Genomic DNA, 12,949 nt, shown 5'->3' with positions numbered 1-12,949 from the left:
CTTGCTCTCCTCACCTTGTAATGTATCAGTCCGGACCAAACTTAATCCTTTCAGACAAACATCTATAGGCAGGACCCATTATGTAACATTTCAGTCTTACTGACAATACTTACATCACGGTATTACTCGCTGTTTTACATCCTATAGAATCAATTCAAATCTGGTTTTAAGTGGGTGTTCGACAGTTAGACCGTATCACTCCAAGACCGTTCACTTAAAAAATTACCTCATAGCCCCTCGGACACTTGCTACATATCATGTTGGACGTGACGTAAGCACTCTCATGTCAGGTCTAATCCTTCCTTTTCTCGGCCTGTTTCACCATTTTATGTCTTTTCTTGTGTTTTGAGGCCCAGATTTCTCGCAGCCCCGCCTTAGGTCAGCGCTTGTTGGATGCCGTCTTCATTGCTCACTGTAGTCGCTGTGCGGCGCTGACTTGCACACGAAAACGTCGGCGACTCATTCATCAGAGCAGTGCGCTCCTCTACCGAGAAAATATAGCTAGTAGCTAGCTAGCTCTGTGACTCAAATTAAAAACATGTCCACCACTACCGGAGGAGAGTTTGGTAACCCCTTGCGGAAATTTAAGCTTGTTTTCCTGGGCGAACAGAGTGGTAAGTGATCGGGGACGTGGCGTGGAGTTTCGATGAAAAAAAATGATATTTGCGAGGCATCATGGCTAGTCTGGGCACTGGGACAATGAAACCAAGGCTTCAAACCGACCGGGATGGTCATTTAAACGGAGAGATATAGGAGATAGTATCGGGGATGCAGGGCCCCACACTGTACGAGGAAGGCAACGAATGATAACAGTATGAGACACTCGGATGGCAACAGTAGCAAGATGTCTAGTTTGTTGTTTCGCATCATAATCGCATTGTAATATTATGATAAGCAATACACATTTTGATTTGGTCAAATGAACGGAGGAAAATAGCTGGCTAACTATTCAGGTGGCAGACTAACCGTGTCCTTATTAATCGCCATGCAAAAAATGAATTTGATCACTTCCGATGACATCTAGTTCACTTGTTTGCAAGCTAATAAATTCATTTGTCGGCAGTGTATTTAGTCGTGCTTTGGGTGTGGTGTTGAATATCCCACCAGACTACCGTTAGCTACGAAATTGTCATTGAAGCTTTAGCTAGCTATCTGGCTAAAAATGGTGATGCACCAGACTGAGCTAACGTTAGCCTTGTTTTGGTCGATCATCCTAGGTTGCTATAAAACTAGATAACCAGGGGTTTAATTTAATCTAGTATGGAGTTTAGAAGTTAACGTATTGTTCGCTTGGTTCAGCTCTAGCATGAATCATCTGATCGGCCTTTCAAAAAGATGCTAATTGCTTAGCTTGCCAGCAAGAGCGAGCCAAGATTTCTCGCCGGTTGTGAGTCAACCATAGATATCGATCTACAGCGGCCTTGTTCATAACCTTAGCGCTAGCTTGCCAGCTGTGTTCCTGTTTTATGTCAATTTCATAGCATCTTTCAAAAACATTTATCGCATTGATTTATGCTCCATTTTTCAGTAACCGTGGCAAGCTAGCATAGTTAGCTAACCAATGAAGGAAGCTGTGCTTTCTGTTTTGACTCGTGGCAGAACCCGTTGTGCCAACTCAGCGCTGTATCCCTCGAGCCGTGCCGGAGTCCAGCAGTCCGCCTATTATCTCGCAAAACAAATAGCCCCAGTGGGCATCGATCCTATAGTATTAGCAAAGTATCGCGCTGTTATCTTTGTGACATAGCCTGCTCTCATGGAAATGCGGGATAGACTGTCGCTTGTGGTTAACTGTCTAGCCATCAACAAATTGCAGGCTAATGAAATTGTTAGCTAGCCGAGTTACGATTACAGTAATTTATTTCCTGGTGAAAACATTAAGCACAGATGAAATAATGCTTTATTGAGTTATCCCAATCCCAATTACATCGCCACCCGTTATATATGTATTGCCTAATAAATAAAATTCTGTTAAGCACGACAATACTAATATTCAGTGTCATGTGCAAAGAATGATTGCTATTACATTTTATGCCTTTCCTATTAAGTTTTTGTTACCAGTTATTACGGCATAATGGGTCATAACATCATACTCTAGCCTAATTCTCGTACTGTTGACTGCCTTCTCCCTTTATATACGTAATTGTTTGTTTAACAATATTTGTCTTTTGCAGTGGGGAAGACCTCTCTCATCACCAGATTTATGTATGATAGCTTTGACAACACCTACCAGGTAACTGCAGGACCCACATTTTTTTTATATATGATTTGATTTATTTAACATTTACAAATTTGATGTTTTGAGGTGGCGTCTTTTGATACGAACATACGCTCTTGTGTCACTATTGTGTGTGGTCTGTTTGCAAGTGTGTACAATGTCTATTTATGTGTTGCACCAAGAAAACACATCTCATGTGTTTAACATGACACATAAATGTCTGCTAACACCATTGAATTAGAATTCCACCCCACACATCAGCTCCTTGATGCAGATAGGCGCTCTGTGAAGTTTTCTCCGTAGGAGGCAAAAAACATTATGGCAAATGTCCCTTTACTTAATGTGCAACACATCACAGATGTTCAACGGGTAACAGTTGAACAGTAAAGATAGTCATTTCTTGATGTTGTGTTTTGGTTAGCCGCTACTCTCAGCCAGTAGTGTTTCCCCTGGCTGCAGTGCTGGGCCGTTGAGTGAAGCAGGCAAAGTTGAGTTGAAGTTATTAAAGCCTTAGGATATATAAGCAAGGCTTGTAGTTAGAGATGGTTAGGTAGTGCAGCAGGAGTCCCATCTGACTGTAGTGCTTCAGGTTCTGCATGCTTGTACTATATTTAATATTCTCACTTGTTTTTGTTTTTGTTTCTTTTGATCTGTTGCCATACAGGGATGTAGATGGGAGAGTGCACCGTATACTTCTAAATGGCTGATTATTCTTTTCCTCTTCCTCAGTGGCACAGTACTTCTTTCAGCTGTGGTTGTTACATAACAGCTGTATTTCACTCAAAAACATTCTGAACATGAACAACACAAAAAAAAACAAATACCCTTTATGAATAAAGCAATTGTTTTCTTTGACTGCAGTAAAGCTGTGTTCAGACATCATGATGCAAAAAGTACAGGACTGCTCAGTTTATGGTGTCCACTCTGATCTTAATTTGATCAGACCAGAGTTTCTCAGCAACCATTTGGCACTCCATCATGACAACCTGTTCCTTCCTCTTTTGCAGGCAACAATCGGAATAGATTTCCTATCCAAGACCATGTATTTGGAAGATCGGACGGTAGGTGCACCTATCTCACTAAATAATATGGTTTTGTGCGGGTAACTTGAGAGAGAGAGAAAAAAAAAAAGCTTCAGACATTGTTCAGCATGCTCCTTGTCAATCAGTACGTCCCCTCGCTACTGAGCAGCTTTCAACACAATACACTTTCAAAACCTGCCACCACAGCCCAAAATAAGCGGGTGGGTGTTCCTTCAGTTTCTCAGTTTTTCTCATTGATTTGTACTAGTCCTCCAAAGCTTTCCTTTTGCTTACTGTTTGTGCCATTGGCATCAGCGTCATCCCCCCCCCCCCCCCCACTTCACATATGTACATCCCATCCTCTTAGTTGTTAAGCCCCCATTCTTTGTTTTGTTTTTTCTTTGTTCTGTGTGTGTTTTTTTTTCCTTTTGGTTTTAAGTTGGGTTTTGTGTCTGTGTTCCCCCCCCCTACCCCTGTGGCTGCTCTTGCCACCCCGCCCACCCCCCACGCCCCCATGCACTGCGTGGATGGCCACAGATACGCCTGCAGCTGTGGGACACTGCAGGACAGGAGCGCTTTCGAAGCCTCATCCCCAGCTACATCCGAGACTCAGCCGCCGCTGTGGTGGTCTATGACATAGCAAGTAGGTACCGCACCCCTTCCTCTGCCCCGCCCATCTCCATCGCACGCCCCTCTCCCGAGTGCCCAGCGGGGTAGAGGAGAGTCTGCTCGGGCGATTGGCTCTGGCAGCGCCTAAGTGTATTTGACACCACTGAGGCGCTCTGTATGCTGACTGTCACTTGAGACCGGAGGAATCTGGCCAGCAAAATGCTCACAGCGGGTTGCGTTTGCCCTCCATTTTGGCTCTTAGATTTGTGGCCGTGGGTACTGGGCAGATGATTATTCATTTGCATTATGGTCTAAATATCTTGTGGCACGACCATTTCCCTGAGGTTGTGTCACTTGAACATGTCTTTGATATGTTCTTTGTTATTCTGTGAATATTCGTCCACATGCATCCCTCGGTTTGATGGATGTATGGAAAAATGTAGATAGAGGAATCACAACTGGCAGATGTCCTAAATCCCTGATTTAATGCAACCTCCGCTGTTTCAAGTGATGCCCTCCTTTTTCCATTTCTCATTGTTTGCTGTGAGGAAGCATGAGCCAGTTCTTGCCCAGCAACAGGGGTGGAATCTGGAGGGCGGCGTACGTGTCTGGTTCAGTGTTTCAAAGGGCACTTGCACTGATGGAATGCTGTCCTTCCAGCAGCTCACTTCATGGGGCAGGAATTGGAGAGAGAGGCTTTTAAAATAATGGCTTCCTGCAGCCCCCACATCCTCAGCGAGAGCTGCCTAGAGGTGCAGCTACAATTCCAGCATGGAGTCTGTGACCTCTTACCTTCTGCTTGGTGGGGTTTGCAGAATTCCGCCATTATTTAATAGCGTTTCTCTTATTCCAGGGAGGCAGGTAGTCCTTTACTCCGTGGCAGAGCTTGCTCCCTCTCTATAGCTCTTTCATGTCTGTGCTGTTTCTCCTTTCTCTCTCCTTTCTTCCTCCCTTTATCCTGCTCCTCCTCTTCCTCCCCACCCCCCAGGTCCGACTCCAGCTGTGGGACACTGCAGGACAGGAGCGCTTTCGAAGCCTCATCCCCAGCTACATCCGAGACTCCACCATTGCTGTGGTGGTCTATGACATAACCAGTGAGTCAGGGTCTCAGAGATGGGGTCTGTCTCACGGCGTCAGCTAGGGGACTGTGACAGCAAGGGGAGACTCCCACAACACAGCAGCCAGGCCTACCTCAGCTTTTTGATAAACATTATGTTTGCTTGTAACAGTATGTGGAGGGGACTGGTTCGTACAGGGTTCAGGGTTACAGCTAAACTCGTACAACCATAGTGGTTCAAATTGCTGTGCAGTTCAAAGGTTCTTGGTGCCTGTATATTTTGTAGGTCTGGGGGAGATTCTTCTGCTTTTTCTGTTTCTTATAACTAAGCTTACTACTACCACCTCTCTTTGTTTCCAACTAATCTCTGTGTACACAATAGCCTCAAGAGCTTGGCTGTAGCTTTATCAGAGAACAGTGGTCCCACGCTGTGGTTTTGACAGCCTTTAGTGTTGGAATTTCCTGTCTGGTTTTTCAGAGTCGACATATACCCCTGTTACTGATGCAATCTGTGGGACATAAAGTGAAAAACTTAAACTGATATGAAAACTGTCATGGATTCAAACTCTGAAATGTGTTTTTTTCTCCCCCTCCAGACCTCAATTCCTTTCAGCAGACCTCAAAGTGGATTGATGATGTGAGAACAGAAAGAGGAAGTGATGTCATAATCATGCTAGTTGGGAACAAAACGGACTTGGCTGATAAAAGGTACAGGGGTGTGCGTGATGTGCGTGGTGTGAGCATTGTATTGTATTGGCATAGCCATTGGGGTCCTTGTTGTGATTGTTTTAGGAGTCACATTTGGGTCCTGGGACTGGATGTGTTCCTCTCACTTTGAGACTGCTTGGAAGAGCATGGTTTTCCCCCACCTCAGCTGAATTCATTACAATATCATCTCATTTTTGTTTCAAGATTAATTTTGTTATGGCCTCATAATTATGTTGAAATTGGTGTATAATTTGAAATTTTAGTTTTCATTTAAGTAATTTAATTTGCTATTTTTTGTGCATTTATTTTCGATACCCTTTTAATTAGATTTTTAATTACACAATTTTTTCTTGCTTGCGTTTATTTCAATTATTATGCTTTGATTTTTTTCTTTTACATTTTATTCCCCCTTCCCAGTTTTGTTTGCCCCCCCCATTTATCATTTGGTATCTTCCTGCCCCCCTCCTCCCCTCTCCCGTGGGGCATGGTAGACAGGTATCTGTAGAGGCTGCAGAGAGGAAAGCTCGCGAACTCAATGTGATGTACATAGAGACCAGCGCCAAGGCAGGATATAACGTCAAACAGGTGGGTCTCCACCAATCACTGACAAGTAAGCGGGGGTGTGTCTCTCTCTCTCTATCACCCCTCCTGCCTAAGCTTTATCTTGTGTGCTCAGTGTGGGTTGATTTGTGACATTCTTGAAATTATCTGTCTGATCTTCATGCACACTAGATTCAAGGTGTCGAGACGGAAGCACTGAAAATGAAAGACTTGCCTATGATTCATTGTGATGGTTTCTTTTTAAACCTGTCAGCAAATTCCACCTTTTCTCTGCAGAAATACTTCAGGTGCTATTATCCTCCTGTCTTTATTGCTTTCCACTGACCTTGAAATCTGAGCTCCTGTCTCTGTTTTTTTCTCCCTTTCTCTCCTTTCCTTTCTTTCTATCTCTTCCCTCCTCCCTCGGTTATTTATCCCCATGTCCGTCCATATGTCCGTCCGTCTGTCTGCCGGTCTGCACCTCTGTGCTCTGGCTGGAGCAGACAGATCACCACGGAAGAGGGCGAGCAGAGAGCTAAGGAACTGAATGTCATGTTCATTGAAACCAGCGCAAAGACTGGCTACAATGTCAAACAGGTAGAGGCTCTAAAGTAGCTGATGGTCCAGCTGAGTCTGCTCCCATCCCTCCACCTCACTCATCCCTCTTTGCTGCCTTCACCCTGCCTTCGACCCCCCGCCCCCTTGTCTCCACATGGCTTCTACCAGTTCTCTCTTCATATGTCATGGTGTCCCCACTAGTCACAAATGCCCTCTCCCCTTGCCAGCCTTGGTGTTAGTTGCCTGAGCTTTTATTCTTTTTTTTTTTTAAACCAGTATTTATACTTGTTGTATTTTCCATACTGTTTAGCATGAGCACCAGTTTCATTGTAGTGACTTGAAGCAAAGCTTGTAGAGTGTTTTGTGTTTGCATTCATTCAGGTTTAAAGATTAAGTACCTCATTTTATTTGAGCTTATTGTAATATGAGTTAACCCATAGATAAATTTAAATAGTTTGTAGCATTGATTTTTGCAGTGGAGGCAAAAAAAAAACTTGAAAATTGACATCTTGGAAATCCCTGATCAAAATGGAACTGGTCTTAATGTCACAATAAATGCTTCCTTATTTAGCTAAATAATTTAATGGCAACTCTTTCCATTAGTGTAGCCTTCTAAATGCAGAAAACCAGATAGTCTAAGAGCAATCTGAGTCGCGTAGTAGCGGGTTGCACATTCTTGAAAGTGGATGTGATTCATGTACTATGAATTTCCACAATGGAAGTGCAGAATGCTCTCTCACATATTCACACCCACTGGGTCCAAAATGATCCTTTCTTTCAGTGGTAACTGACTGTCTGCATCTGCTGGTACTTTCCAGTATTGAATGTGCAAACTGCCCTGTTGATCTTATCCACCTTTATAATTAAAGACAGAAAGGAGAACGTAAAGAAAGTTTGCCTCGTGTCTTTTAGTCTCAAAACTGGAATGTTGGTTATTTTAAAGCCTCACAATGGCCTTTAAATTCTTATAAATTAGAATGCTGCAGGTTAAAAAAAGTTTTCATGAATGTCTCTGTCTTAAAATATTAGGAAGCTGCCCATCAAACATTAAAATATCCTTTCATTAAGGTGGGTATAATGTTTTAAAGCGTGATAACTAGTTTCCTGTTTGACAGGTCCTTAGCCAGCAAAAAAACACTCCTTTAGGTGTCTTCATGCTTTATACCAGCAGCAAGTTATCATACATTTACTGCCATCTTTATGTATCTTTCCAAAATAAAGGAATACTGACCTCACCAAGTATTTACCTGGATATACCAAGTTACCCAAACAGAATATCATTTTAAAATATTCAACATTTACAGCAGTTCAATTTGAATGTTTTTATTTTTACAAGATTCCAGATGAATTTCCTTCTCATATATGGCAGTGGTAGCACCCTAATCCTCTATCACACCTCTGCACTGGAAAACACAAAAATGTCACTTTGAGGAGGTGAGGAGAAAGACCTTTAAAATGGGCTGTTAAGGTTTTCCTCCCTGATTTTGCTAGCATGCTTGCTTTTTTCGTTTGGTGATTAAAAAAAATAACAGATTCTCTGCGGTTAACATTTTAGGCTTTTTTTGTCATGTAAATTTATGTAAATTCAAACAGAAATGTGCATGAATTGTTCTGCGTTGAAAAGAGAAGCCCTTACTGTAGGGTAGCAGCTTGCTTCCCCAAAGAGCGGAAATGAATAAAACAGAAACAGAATAGAGGAAAAAACGCTAGTGTTACGTGCAGTGGGTGCTACTCTCCGCAGCTTAACCAGATCTCCTATTAATGCCCTGTCCCTGTCTTCCTCAGCTGTTCCGCCGTGTGGCCGCAGCCTTACCTGGGATGGACAGTGCTCCAGAGAAGAGCAAAGAGGACAGTATCCTTCTGAAACCCCCCCCCCCCCCCCCCCCCTGAGGGCAAAGGCTGTAGAGCAGCAGGGACACATCATGCGTTTCCCAGCATGCTGTGCAGCTAGGGCCGTCTCTCACACAGAGTCCGCTAATGTGCACCTGTCTGGGGTGTGAATGTAAATGAGAGAGAGAGAATCTCTTTTTCAAGAGAGACAAAGTCACTAATGAGGTGTGGTGATCATATCTGCCTGTGCTGAATATGGGATGTTTGTAAAAAGTCTCAGAATTGAAAATAATAATTCATTGTGGTAAATACATAAAAACGTAGCTTTTGCTAAGTGTAACAATTGTTCGTTAGCCAATCAAAGATTGTTTTTAAAATGGCAAAATGTTCTGATGAAGATTCCTAATAGCTTAAGTGGGTTCAGAGAGCTGGGAGTTAAAGGAGAAGTGAGTGCTCTAGATCATAAAGGATTGCAAGAACCTGTGGGCTTTTTTCCAAAATTTTAAATTTCCAGAATGATTATGAATATTGGGGGCGCTGATATGTATTGGCTCAGTTTAAATTATTTTCCTAAATCATTCTGGGGATCACTTACACATACTTCAAAGGTACAGCAGTGTGGTGCAGTGGTAAGGAGCAGGGCTCATGGTTTGATTCCCCGCTGGGGCACTGCAATTGTACCTTGGGCAAGGTATTTAACCTAGAATCACCTCAGTAAATACCCAGCCGTATAAATGAATAACATTTAAAAAATTGCCACCTGTATAAGTTGCTCTGGATAAGAGCCTCTGCTAAATGACAGTAATGTAATGTGTTCAGCCTTCTCTGAGGTAAGTTACACCCATGTTTTCCTTCCTTAACCACCTCCCCCCACAGTGATCGACATCAAACTCGAGAAGCCTCCAGAACAACCTGTCACCGAGAGCAGCTGCTCGTGCTAATGCTCACCTACCCCTTCTGCTCCCCTTAATAGCTTGTTTCTCAGTGGCCACTTGCACCAACCACGGCGAAGTGCCATTGGCTGGAGAACCTGTTCCCGTTGGCTCAGTGACTTTTTCGGAGTAACCGTGTGGATGTGCTATTACTCTGTATTTAAATGAATCAAGACGAAAAAAATGTAAAGGTTAAAAAAAAAAAAAAAACCCATGAAATCACAGGATAAGTTAAATAATAATTTGTTCAAAATATATATTTCAACTGCATGGCATATATAGGATTGCAGACTGATAGCTTCTCCCACCACTCTTAATTTCTTGCACTTTTTTGGAGCAACATCAGTGCTGTCACATTTGTCATTGTTGTAAAACAATAAGGTGGTTCAGTATATATTCACATGCGAATTTATATCACATGTTCAGTATATATTCAGAAGTGAATATTAGAGAAGGCCTCTGCTGTCCTGAAAGAAGTGATGTATGTTTAGGGTTTTTTTTTTTTTTGGTTTTTGGTATTATTTTATTGATTATGGAAAAAAATGTGTTCTCAATTGCTTGGCGCTTTACTTCTAATCTTATTTGGGAGTGTGAAGAGGGAGAACTAGCAAGTCTTTACTGACCATAAACAAGGCTTCAGTTTCTAGTTTTATTTGTAATAAACATTTTTTTTTCCAAAGTAGGACTCTGGGCAAAGTAGTCCAAGCCCAATAGTTACACAATTAGTACTAACAGGACCAAAAAAGACAGTTACATGTTCTGAAAGGGGATTTTCATCTCAGACAGACTTAATGTAAGCGGGTTCACAATGTACTGCATGCATCAGTATTGTCATCCTAAATGTTAGATGCTTTTGAAAACTTTCTTTAATCTGGGGACTTTTTAACTCAGGCTATCAACAGCCAAAGAGGGCTAAACTTTGAAAGGGTAGGTTTGTAGGCAAACTACTACCAGTAAGCCAAGCCCATTTTATACCCAAGTCATATGGGAATACTACAAAAGGAATGTACTACTGACCAGTAGAGAAATTACATGTATATGCATTTTTAGAAAAGGGAAATGACCCCAGATCCTCTTTAAATTGTACTTTGAATAAATGACCTCGACATTTCTGTTAATGTGAACCTGTTGAAACTAGCTGCTTGTTGGCAAAACCCCCTACACTTGAAAATCTATAAATATATCTATATATACATTTTTACTTGTATTCCACCTTATCCAAGTTGAGGGGGAAATGTTTTCCAGATGGGCTGATAAAAATAGGCATAAGGAAATGGGATGCTCTTTATCCCCCCCCCCCAGTCACTCTGAGGGAAAGGCATAATGCCCCAGTCATCTCCCTTCTCTCCCTCCCTCCACAATGAAAAGTCCGCTGGTTTAACACTATTGCAGGGCTGCATGCTAAACTTGCAGTATTTTGTAGAGGGACAACATAAATGTGGTGCTTGTATGTTCAAATGCACAGTGCACTGAACCAAGCCACGGAACCACAGAGGCATTAGCAGCATGATTGCCTGCTTTAGTATTCAGAAGTTAGGGTTTGTAGGGCAGATAGTGGGAATTAGTCTTTCAATGCAGCTCTTAGATGTTGAACACCCTTGCTGTAAATCCACATGGAAATGTATAAACCTATTGCTTTTGCTCATATGAGTCAGTTTTGTATCTGTGGTTTATTTTGTTAGCAGCTGAGAATGACATTGTTTGCTTGACCAAATGACAGTTTAAAAATTCCTGGGTTGAGAGCAGTAATTTATTGTTTTTATTTTTTTTCATTTTTATTTTTATTTTTGCCTGTCTGTTTTTGAATATTTTGAATACTGTGCCTCAGAGTGAGGGCTGGGCCTGGTTATTTTGTCAGTATCATGTCAACATGGTCATCTTTTTTCTCGCAGTTTGCCAGTGTTGCGTTGAAAAGGAACAACTGAGTTTGAAAGGAGATGTAGTGGGCAGGAAATGCATTACTTCAGCCATTTACCTTCAACACCCCCCCCCCCCCTTAACAAAAACACATACATGTCTCACCTCCACCAGCACGCTTACCCCTCTAGCATAATTTGAAAATGTCTAACATTTAATATAGTAATTGAAATGTAGATACATATTTAATTATCTTGTAAGAAATTACCCTCTTTACCTAAACAGACCCCTTCTTGTCACCAACTTAAAATGGAATATTCAGCTCTGCTATTCTGGAGTGTCTCTGTCCATTTGAAACATGCTGTCTACTAGTCTTTAGCAATGTTTGTGTGAATAATGTTCTATTACTATCTGCTGTAAAAAAATAATAAAGAAAATGAAAAATAAACACTGACGTGTATCACATGAAATAAAGGTATTTCACCAAATGGTACCTCTTTCTTATAAGTGACTAATATTTTGATAATGAACTGTGTTGTGTGGGATTTTAAAAATGACTTTCACACACCGCACCTAACTGGGGGAAGAAAGTTAAAGTCCTGAAATAAGATATGCTTTTACGTTTTTCATTTACTACTGAAATGTTCAGAATCGAATCAAATGAGAACTAAGTTACATGACTCGCATTTATGGTATGTTGGAAATAATTTCAGTTAATCATATCATCTGTTACATATTTCTCTCAATAAATGACAGCTCAGTTATCAGCTCGAGTTACATAACGCATGTACGGGCTTATTCAGGAATGACAAGTGAACAGACGTGTTGCAATGATCACACCAACTATTACGAAATAACATTAGATTGTCAAGCCCTGAGTCACAATGAAACAAAAAAAAACTTGAGTAAGATTGCAATGTACACAGGTCTTAGTTTCGATCGATGTTGAATTGCTGACATTCCACAAAAACTGTCCGTATGCCCACTTATTTTTCATTGTGGATCTGTTCTGGAAGACAATGTGTGTGTTTGAGTATTGTAACTGAGAATGATTACCAACTTTATGGCCAAATACAACCCAATTTACACCTTAATGACCAGTGGTCATTGCGTTGTGAAGGGCGTGGAAAGTGTGGAATGGCGATTAATCACGAGATTCTTTGTAGGACGGCCGTTTGACTGGACTGAAACTTAAACATTACAATGGACAGTGGCTAGATTGTGAGGTACCGAAACTAATGAAAAACATAATTTGTACAGTAAAACTCTGTTGTCTGAGATTTTTTAAGGATTATTGTGATATGGGCTGTTTTAAAAATCAATGGAATAAGAGAGGCCACTTGAAGAAGGCACTGAACAGATGAGTTGGTGGTTGTTTCCAAGCTCTCGCGAAGGTGTAGTCGTGCTCACCTGAGTTTTTTATTTCCTGTCGATACACTTAAGAATCAGCATACAAAACCTGAGTACAGATGTCGTGTATGTTACCCATGCGATATCTCTGTTCGGAAATGTCTTCTAAAGTCAAGGTTTAGTCAGATTTTTTATGGATGTGTCGGTATTGTTCTAGGTGCACCTGTTGTAATTACCGGAAGTAGAGTCTGGAGGAGGCGTCATTTAGTTG

General features: G+C 41.6%; 1 protein-coding gene across 4 annotated transcripts; it reads left to right on the top strand.

The window, feature by feature from the left end:
• Positions 1–368: 368 nt before the first annotated feature.
• On the top strand, positions 369–11,477 carry rab41 (RAB41, member RAS oncogene family). Of its 4 annotated transcripts, none has more exons than XM_036547945.1 (8): positions 369–614; positions 2,172–2,230; positions 3,223–3,276; positions 4,835–4,940; positions 5,500–5,611; positions 6,655–6,748; positions 8,495–8,561; positions 9,416–11,477. In XM_036547945.1, exons 1-8 carry the CDS (start codon positions 539–541, stop codon positions 9,478–9,480), a joined length of 633 nt encoding a protein of 210 aa, XP_036403838.1. In that variant the 5' UTR covers positions 369–538; the 3' UTR covers positions 9,481–11,477. The 4 variants fall into 4 exon arrangements, with proteins under 4 accessions (XP_036403838.1, XP_036403840.1, XP_036403839.1 ...); XM_036547947.1 differs by lacking the exon at positions 6,655–6,748 and adding an exon at positions 6,103–6,196 and having other exon boundaries at positions 370–614; XM_036547946.1 differs by lacking the exon at positions 4,835–4,940 and adding an exon at positions 3,775–3,880 and having other exon boundaries at positions 372–614.
• The last annotated feature ends 1,472 nt before the right edge of the window (positions 11,478–12,949 follow it).

This window comes from Megalops cyprinoides, chromosome 16, assembly GCF_013368585.1.
Source record: "Megalops cyprinoides isolate fMegCyp1 chromosome 16, fMegCyp1.pri, whole genome shotgun sequence".
Classification (NCBI taxonomy): domain Eukaryota; kingdom Metazoa; phylum Chordata; class Actinopteri; order Elopiformes; family Megalopidae; genus Megalops; species Megalops cyprinoides.
The sequence above is the reverse complement of the archived record's forward strand: the minus strand, read 5'-3'. Positions and strand labels throughout refer to the sequence as shown.

What these genes read in the sequence shown, in the direction of transcription:
- rab41 (XM_036547945.1), top strand. Translation starts at nt 539, where the DNA reads ATGTCCACCACTACCGGAGGAGAGTTTGGTAACCCCTTGCGGAAATTT. An exon ending in TGTATTTGGAAGATCGGACG is followed by an intron (nt 3,277 to 4,834) that starts GTAGGTGCACCT and finishes CCCACCCCCCAG; the next exon opens with GTCCGACTCCAGCTGTGGGA. An exon ending in AGAGAAGAGCAAAGAGGACA is followed by an intron (nt 8,562 to 9,415) that starts GTATCCTTCTGA and finishes CTCCCCCCACAG; the next exon opens with TGATCGACATCAAACTCGAG.